This window comes from Austrofundulus limnaeus, unplaced genomic scaffold, assembly GCF_001266775.1.
Source record: "Austrofundulus limnaeus strain Quisiro unplaced genomic scaffold, Austrofundulus_limnaeus-1.0 Scaffold0, whole genome shotgun sequence".
In the NCBI taxonomy this organism is placed as follows: Eukaryota; Metazoa; Chordata; class Actinopteri; order Cyprinodontiformes; family Rivulidae; genus Austrofundulus; species Austrofundulus limnaeus.
The window spans coordinates 10,175,078-10,184,040 of NW_013952402.1; the positions used below are offsets into that span (position 1 = coordinate 10,175,078).

Sequence of the window (8,963 nt, forward strand, 5' to 3'; positions counted from 1 at the left end):
GAATAACAGCCATATATTATGTAATGTTGTTCCTGCTGAAAATCTTTTAATGAAGTAATTTCACATCCCCCTGCAGCCCCAAGCCTTCCTGAGATTTGGCTTAAGCTCAGGTATTTCAAGGTCCTCTGTGGCTCACTTCCTTTGATGCACATTAACAACACTGTGTGGAGCCGGCCAGTTTCCTCCCACAGCCTAACAAAAACCCCGTGCATGTTATGTTCATTGGGTGTGAATGGTTGAACTGACCCTGCCTCTCACCTGTTGACTGCTGGAGATCGGCACCTGCAACTAGCAACCCTGAAAGAGAASAAGTGGGATCAGAAAAGGGATGGACGTTTTTCTTTTGATGTGTTTGGGAAAAACTGTGGAAGAGATGAGTTTTAATGTAGGTTATTTAYACATATGGACCCTTTTGGCTTTAAATTGTGGTGATAAGAGCRTTTGTTCCCCAGGCAAGATTTATGTAAATGCAACGCAAAAGTGGCATTAAAATAATGATGTTTTTGTGGAAGTTTTGTCAAAATGATGTTCTGCCCATAAATAATTCAGTTCTGCTACAATGAAGGTATATTTCTTTCTCTCTGTAACAGGAAAAGGAGACCGGGATGCAGTACTAAACAACGAGGTTGTCCTGACAAAAATGAAGGTTTTTAACAACTTTCGTGCAAAGCTACCAAGGGGCGATGACTCCATCTCCACGATCTCATCTGTGTCGGTTTCTGATCAGGAAATCATGGACCCCATCACGTCCTCTGAGCCAAATTCCCACCCCAAAGACAWTTCTGAGCACCAGCAGGCAGAGTCGGGATCAGGCTACCTGACTGGTATTTTCTTAGACTCTCAGCTCCCGAGGTTGTACAAGTTTGAATCGGAGGACTCTGGAGTGGAACTACCCAGTGGAGCTAACTCTCCGTCGACCCCGACGGGCTCGGAGCAGAGCTTTGTGGTCCACAGTCGAGAGTCCTCTTGTGTTTCCTGCAACCTAAACTCAGACCCTACTTCTTCTCCTCATAAACWAAGTACCAGTTCACGAAACTCTGACATTAAGGAGGTAAACAACTTTGATGAGATTTTGAATACAATGGTAGGAGATCAAAACATGTTCAAACAGGGAGAGGATTTCAGTCCTTCATCAGCTGTGGTAAAACTGTACCTGGGTGATGACATGGACCAAAGCAGGGCTTCAGGAATGAACTCTGAAGGAGGCAACAGAGAGAAACTGGATCAGTTTGAAGAAGCTGGTGCTTTAACTGAAAGGACTTGTTCTGAGCATCAGAAGCTTGTTGAGGAGTCCTCTGGAACATGTGAGGACAGGATGAACAATGAGACAAAGGTAAAAACTCCCAGACGGAGTTCCTCCAGTGACAGTTTGAAGGATTACATGGATGAATGCTGCAGACTTAGTGAGGTAAGAAAAAAAAGTGTAACCATTTATTCACCTAGAATTTATTGTTTTAAGTGAATTTAATTGATCATATTTCATGTTGGTCATCAGAATTAGCAAGGTTTTGTATTTGTGCTACAGCTCATGTTTCTTTTGTGTATAGTGTTTTAATCCCAGCTTTGTTGTGTTTRGAAAATTATGGTTTCCTCATGCTTGAAGAAAATCTCTTTTAGGTGAGCAGCAGAGATATTTTAAGTCACCTATAATTAACTCTAATTTTAAACTCATCCCAGCCGCTATGTCACCAGGTGAACAGGTAGTTATGTACACAAGGTGGGTCTTTAGTTTTAAAATGTTTTTTTTATGTACTTGCTAGCAGTAAACGGCAGCCCTGGTCTCATTTCTGTGCTTTGACCTACTCCTGTGACAGAAAATGACAAAAAGCAACTGTTCTTCTTCAAGTAGACAAGCTGGGCCGTGTTTCAATCATGTTACGGGAACAGTTATTTTCCTGTTCACTTCCAAAATGGAGAGGTACAGAGGGCTCAGGGAGAGCACCTGGCAGCTGTGAAATCATCTGTTTGATGTTCCTGAAAAYATCACAGTCAAATTTCAGGACCGTCTGTCATTACCAATGACTATTAGAGAAGGAATGTGATACAGCCTTAAAGTTTTCCACATGAATACCTTCTGTTGTTTTAGACAGCAGGGATGTTTAGATAGGGATGGATTTGTACTAACAAAAGGTTTATTGCACTTTGCTCCAAGCTTTTATTCCCTAAGGGGAGGATATTTATTTTGTTAGTGTTGATCGAGCTAGATCTGTACTTGTCTAAAAAGCATAGTCAATTTGATCTTTACTTAGCTATTTTTCAAAACAGATTAAAGTCACTTGTAATAACTTAAAACTAAACTTTGAACTTTTCCCACATGAGTGGGTCGCATTTTCACTTTATGTCAAGCTCGAGTCCTCCACCAGAGACCTGGTAGCTTGAGGATTCTGCTCAGCATCTTAGCTGTTCCCTGAACCTCATTCTTATGGTCAGAAATCTTTGAGGACGTTCCTGGAAAGTATTGGAACCACTCTTCCAGCTTGAGGGTTCACAGCACCAAGTGCTTTGATGACCACTGGTATCAAAAACACATTGACTTTATACTTCTTCTCTATTATCCTTTTTCAGCCCTTGATAATTCTTTGGCTTCTTGACATTACAAGCGTTGCTACATCTATCACCACTTCCTTTTTGTGTAATTTGTCAGTCACCACAAAGCCTGGTTGGTTGGTCATCACTTGTTGGTCAGTCTGAATCTGGAAGTCCACAGTATCTTAATCTTACCGTTATCCACCTTCCTTGTTGTCTCCTACTTTGTTAGACTGACAGTTTGTACTCAGCACATGTGTTCCTGTACAGTATTCTCAACAATTAGTGATAGGATTCTGCCGATGTTGTGCTTTCTGTCATGAAGATAACCAACAACATCGCTTCTTCATATATCTGATAGCACAGATAGTGTGATCTCCAGCAATGCCAGGTTACCATTTGTCAGTCATGTCGATAGATTTTGTGCAGTGGTGGGCAACACTAATCTAAAAATTTGTTCCCCTAGCCCTAAAACACTAACTCAAATATTTAGGTCCCCTAATTCTAAAGAACTAATGCACTGAAAGTTTTAGCAAAAGCTAATTCTAAAGCACTAAAATAACCCAATGAACCCATCAACATTCTTCAACAGACAACATGAGTCACATGTTGTCATGTTGCTCTCTTAAGACTTATCACTGACTTTCCACAGCTGTATTTGAGTTCATATATTGTCACCTATAATTGACACACATATAAACAAAATGTGTGACAGCTTTCACCCTCAGCTGTGAACATTAATGTTGATCAACAACATTTAAAGACCTCAGTTAGTGCTTCTAAATTTAGCTTTTAAATTTAAAGTGCCTGTGACGTGCATATCCTTCAAATACAAAAAGTCAAAGTAAACGTCTTTATATTTAAGAAACGTGTCATAAAACACACGATCTTACCTATTTTGTCACATAACTGGCGTATTTTCTTTTGAATTTGGTTCAGCGAATATGAAACAGAAAGTGACATCAAAGGGGAATGCTTTAAGATGAGAAACTCTCTGGTCTTTGTTTATTAAAACAATATACTTTGAACTCTGGCTTTTCTTCATCTCTCTTTGATAGAGACAAAATAATCTAAAGAAACATCAGATTCTTCTCTACAGTCTGTGTTGTTAGCCATTGTAGCGGTTCTCTATTTACATTCAGACATTCCCCTTTGACATCATTTCCTGTTACTTCACATGCAGATATCTCATCAACTATTCATCTCAGTGGTATAAAATATGTTTTTGCAATGTTATCTGTCCAAAAATGCATTCATAATTATTACAAAAATTTGATGTCACAGGCACTTTAACAAGTGCTAATCCACTAATAAATTTTTTAATTTGGAAAAAGCCCTAAAGCACTAATCAGGAAATTAGTTCCCCYTATTAGTGCTTTAGTGCTTTAGGGGAATTGTGCCCACCGCTGATTTTGTGGAAGGAAGGCAGCAACTTTGAAACATGACATTAAAAACACACTTTATACTTTGTAACAACAAAACCAGTAGTGACCCAACAGTGTCGACACTCAGTACTAACATTAATACTCAGGCTGCACAGTCATGATCACGTAGCACACTTGAAGCCCTTTTACATGTAATTTTCATTGTTTGTTTTCCTTTACATCTCACACTAATTGTGCAAATATATCATTAAACATAATATTGTGTTGTTGGTGTGTACACATTGTAGGTTGAATGTATTACAATGTCAGACTAAATTACTTGCATTTTTCTTGCATGACCAAAAGTAACAAGATTCATGAAAATTAGGCCTATTCCAAGTTTCATACAAAACACTGAGCAGTTGCCGATATATTTTTGTTGAAGGTGGTGAACTGACAAACAAAAACTTGAACTTCTGCAACATCTAAAACCATGGCCCCTTTGGTTTTATACACATTATTATTAAATTTATTTTTTTTCTTGTCCTTTTAAACACAGCACCATTTCTACAAATGTCTTYATTCACATATAAATGCTAAAAATGTCCCAGAATAGCTGTAAAAATTATGCTGGGTCGGTGCCCCATGTCAAAATAAAATTCTACTTTTAAAAACTTGTAGAAAATGTTCAGCTCAGCTAAAAGTTGCAGGCATTATGTCTCAGAACAAAATATTTAAACAGGTTGAATGTCTCTCTCTTGTGTTTTTCTCAAAGCCTTTGTAAACAACTTTCTAAAAGTTAGTTTATTTCTGCCGTAACACAAATAAAGTTTGAATATGAGAACCTTGTAGACCCTCAGAGAGAACCAGTGAGGTGGGGAGGGAATTTGTTACGTTGCACTGCAAAGCTTTAATGTTCCTGCACATCACGCAACACTTGTTCATCTTCACTGGAGATTTTTTCAGCTGATACCGTCTTGACCACCAGCCTCTCTTTCATCCGGACCCTCCCTGCTTTCCAACCCCAGAGCTTGGCAACGTACCTTGATGTATCGAATAGGTGTTGAATATCTCAAATTACTAGAATATTTACAGAGATAAAGGCTCTTTGATAGTTCCTCTGGAGAGGCACTGGACTGTGGCAGTGGCTTTAAGGGGCCCAAGAAGATGGACCGGGGTACACTGCTGAAAGCCAGTTTGATGGAGTACACCCCCACCCCACCACCCAACCACCAGCATCACTTGTCACCACAGCTAATAACTGAACTTTTTTTAGTCCACTGTAGAGGGATGCTGGCTTTTCCTTCCTCAAATATGTGAAAATTACACACTTTTGTTGTGCCCACCCCAATTTCCCCCCCCTTCTTCGTCTTCTGAATTTCATTAAAAGAAACAATAGATTATATAACCTCCGAAAAGTCTGAGTTCAGAAGTTAGAGGCATTACTGAGCGAATAGTTTTCATATTTCTAAATATTAGGCACAAACAGRGACCATGTGGACACATTTGTCTTCACATGTGATTCCATGTGGTGTCATTTTTCAAAGCATATGAGCTTCATTAATGTTAGTCTAAAAAAGTCAAACACCTTCTCAGACTCTTTGTCTAAATTCTTGACGTGCACAATAAAAGGGAGAAAAATACAGATGTTCCTGCCAGCTCATTAAATGATTGTTTTCATTGACTTTGTTGAGTTCCAGGCTGAGGAGTTTGAGTTTAAAGAGAAATGCGGAAGCGAGAAAGAATATGTTGAAAAGGAAACAGCTTGGAATTAAAGTAAATAGATGACTGTACATCCAGCCATCTGTTTTTTTTTTACCTGCTTGTTGTTCTGGGTGGAGGAGAGCTGGCTCCCTTCTCCAGCTGTCATTTGKCTGCATGGGGTGCACATGTTGTCAGTCAATCATTGGACCACTCACACCTCGGGTTAATTTAAATCTCCAGTTAACCTAACATTTTTTAAACCAAAGTAACCAGAAAAAACTACACAAGTACAGGAAAAACATATAAACTCCATGAAGAAACCCCCCACCCCCAGAGCTCTCTTCTAACTGCTGAAGAAATGTGCAGTCTTAAAGTTTACATATTTAGAGAGGCCAAAAATCCACGTTTTAGCCATTAAATACATTTTATTGTGCACTTGAAGTCTCTAGAAGTGCAAAAAAAAAAAAAGTCTCTCCTGGTGCTGTATCGATATTWTTATATTCTGTTATATTTTTCAACTTGTTCGGTTTTCTCTATTTTCTATTAAGTTTTCTGAATTTTTACATCACAGAATTTGAGACGTAACTTCTGAATAAGGTCTAGACGTGCCAACTACAATTTAGTGGTCTTCATTCTCCTCTGGCTCTGGGTCAGACTCTGGCTCCAACATGTAAGGCTGGATGGACAGGTCTTCTGTTTTTGACATCTTTTAATTCATTTGTACATAAAACGTTTCAGACGTAAACCCTTCCATCAAACTRGAATAAACCAGTCTGAAAGCTGGAGGTGGCGCAGGGTGTGAAGTGCCTCGTTTGGATTTAAAGAAACAGCTTCAAAACAAGTTGATCTGAGACGCACCTCAGAAAAAAGTTGAAAGAGGAGCTTGTGGAGTTTCAATAAGGAGGAATTCAGACCAAAGCATAGCAGTTCCACTTCATATAAACCCAAACTGAATTATTTAAATGTGAAAAAGAAAGAAATGAAAGAAAGCATGATATAGCTCTTTCAACAAAAAAGAACAAAAGAAAAAAATAATGTAAAAATGTTTGTAGTCCTGAAAAACATCTTGCCAGGACAGTTGGAGATTAGATGGTGAGTCAAAGTTATGAGATAAAAGGCAAATTTTCAATTTGTAGTGTTAGTTGTTTTGAATAATTTGTAACTGAGGAACCAGTGAGCTGTAAGTTTTTTTTAAATAACAGCTTAACTGTGTGTTCATGACTTGCAACAGTGTTTGCATTTTGTTGCTCACCAGAACATACCCACCTCTGCCCACTTTGTGTCCACTTTGGAAGCTGCCCCGTTTATGGTTTGTTCTAATGGATTCAAATTCCTTTTACTAGRATGTCATTTTGAAATGCTGACAGGCACATTTGGAATAGCTTTGAAAATACTTTTTGTTTGTCACTGGCTGTAATCACAGACGTTTTCTGTGATAGAGGAGCTTGTGTCAAAATACAACTCTCACACTGTGGAGTTATAGACACTGAGAGAGATGTTTGAGAAGGCTTTGAAATGCCCATCATGACTGAGCATTTTGAGAGAAAATTTGTTTCTCATAATTTTAAGTGACCAAATTGCAAGTCTCTGCAACTTATGTGAGAAAATGAAGACACTCCCCTCCACCACGACTCAATACAATTTTCGGACTCCCCTACAAATGCTGTTTGTCAACTAGTTTCTAACATTTGCAACTTATTGAGATACTTTACGTTTCCTAAATATGCTTGAATTTTGATTTACAAAGTATTAGAGTCACCATTAAAAGCTTATTAAACTAGTGTGTGAACCTATTAATGCTGCTGTGATACCTGAATTTCCCCTTGGCGGGACAATAAAGACTTTTCTATTCTATTCTATTCTATTCTATTCTATTCTATTCTATTCTGTTCTGTATTAGAGGTTATGATAGCTTGGTGGTCAGTCAGGGGCAGTTCTAGGGGCGGGGCTACAGGGGTATTGGCCCCTGCTGAAATTTGATTGGTGCCTTGAGGTACCCCTGTCCTGTCACTCATCTGTCCTTTGCCCAAGAGGGATGATGCTGGGTGCAGTTCCATGTCCAAACACTAGAGGTGCTAATGAGACCAATAGAAAAGTCCAGCATGAATCAAGCTGACAGAAGTCTTTTTTTCTTTTCTTAAAATTTGAACAATCCTGCATAAAAAGTCTTTCAACTCACAAATTATGGATTCTCTCACATGCTGTGTGTTTGAGAGTATTTTATCTATGTAYTGTAAAAATGCATGTGAAATTTATAAGGAGAATGTATTGTGCAAGCTTTTTAAAAAAAATACAAGTATTTAAGTGTGTGACTGGTTAAATATATACACCTTAACAAAGCCAGAGATTTTTGTGCAAGGATGCTGAACAAATACTTGGCCCCTCCATGAATATTGTGGCCACTTGATGGCCCCTTGCTCAGAAAAAATCACAGATTTGCCACCTGGCCCTGTCTCCCGAAACTGCAGGTTTGAGTCCAGGTAGGGCATTCAGCAAAAAAACAAATGCTTTGTGTATGTCTGCTGTGCTGACCCCTGAAGCATTGTGGGTTKTGTTGCTTAACCTGATAGATGAAAACACACTACCGTCTGGTCTAACTATTGTGGAAGACAGTCTTGTATTTAAGGTGTTTCCAAGGATCATTAAATCATATAACTCTTAAAGTTGTTTTCTCCTGCCTTTAAGTGGGACCCTTTTAAAAAATATTTTTTCCCAATGASTATAAATATTTTTATAATCCAGTTTCACATTAAGAACAGACTAAAATGTTTTAAGATTAAACAAATTTACAATCTAATTACATGATTTCAAAGTGACCTACATTTTAACCAAAAGGAGAAGAATAAAAAGTAAAATGTATTCTTTTCTCAAGGTTTTAGCAGATATATAGAAAACTATCTGTGCAAACTATCTGTGTGCTGAAAAGCCTGGCGTCTGACTGGGAGAAGCAGCCTACGTGATCTCCCCACCTTCCTCCCTATCTGGATTCTCCACGCACATCTGGCTTTTCATTCCTTTCCAATACTGTCATGTTTAGGAAAGTATTTTAGCTACAGCACAGATATTGGAAACAAATACAAAAAACCTCCATAAATATATCAGATTTCCTTCTGGCCTCATAATTATTTTTTATGATGCTCATATTTTAAATGCTAAATGTTTTTCACGGCAGCCTGGTATCATTGAAAAACAAAGTGTTAAATATTGTTCTATATTTTTGCTCATCTGCTGATCTGACCTCAACAGTTCTGCTTGTCTGAAACTTTACTACCCGCTGACTCAAGCAGTTCGGGGGAAACTCAGAGGAAGTTTAGCAGGGTGTGTGTTTGTGTGTGTGTGTGTGTGTGTGTGTGTGTGTGTGTGTGTGTG

General features: G+C 38.5%; 1 protein-coding gene across 1 annotated transcript in view; it reads left to right on the plus strand.

Moving 5' to 3' along the window:
• Positions 1–590: 590 nt before the first annotated feature.
• The window catches only part of si:ch211-250c4.3 (uncharacterized), a gene marked incomplete at its 5' end in the record, with an annotated part of 25,996 nt that continues 17,623 nt past the window's right edge, over positions 591–8,963 (plus strand). Inside the window, 1 exon segment of the mRNA XM_014002697.1 lies at positions 591–1,408. Within this exon segment, the coding sequence (XP_013858151.1) occupies positions 591–1,408 (818 nt within the window).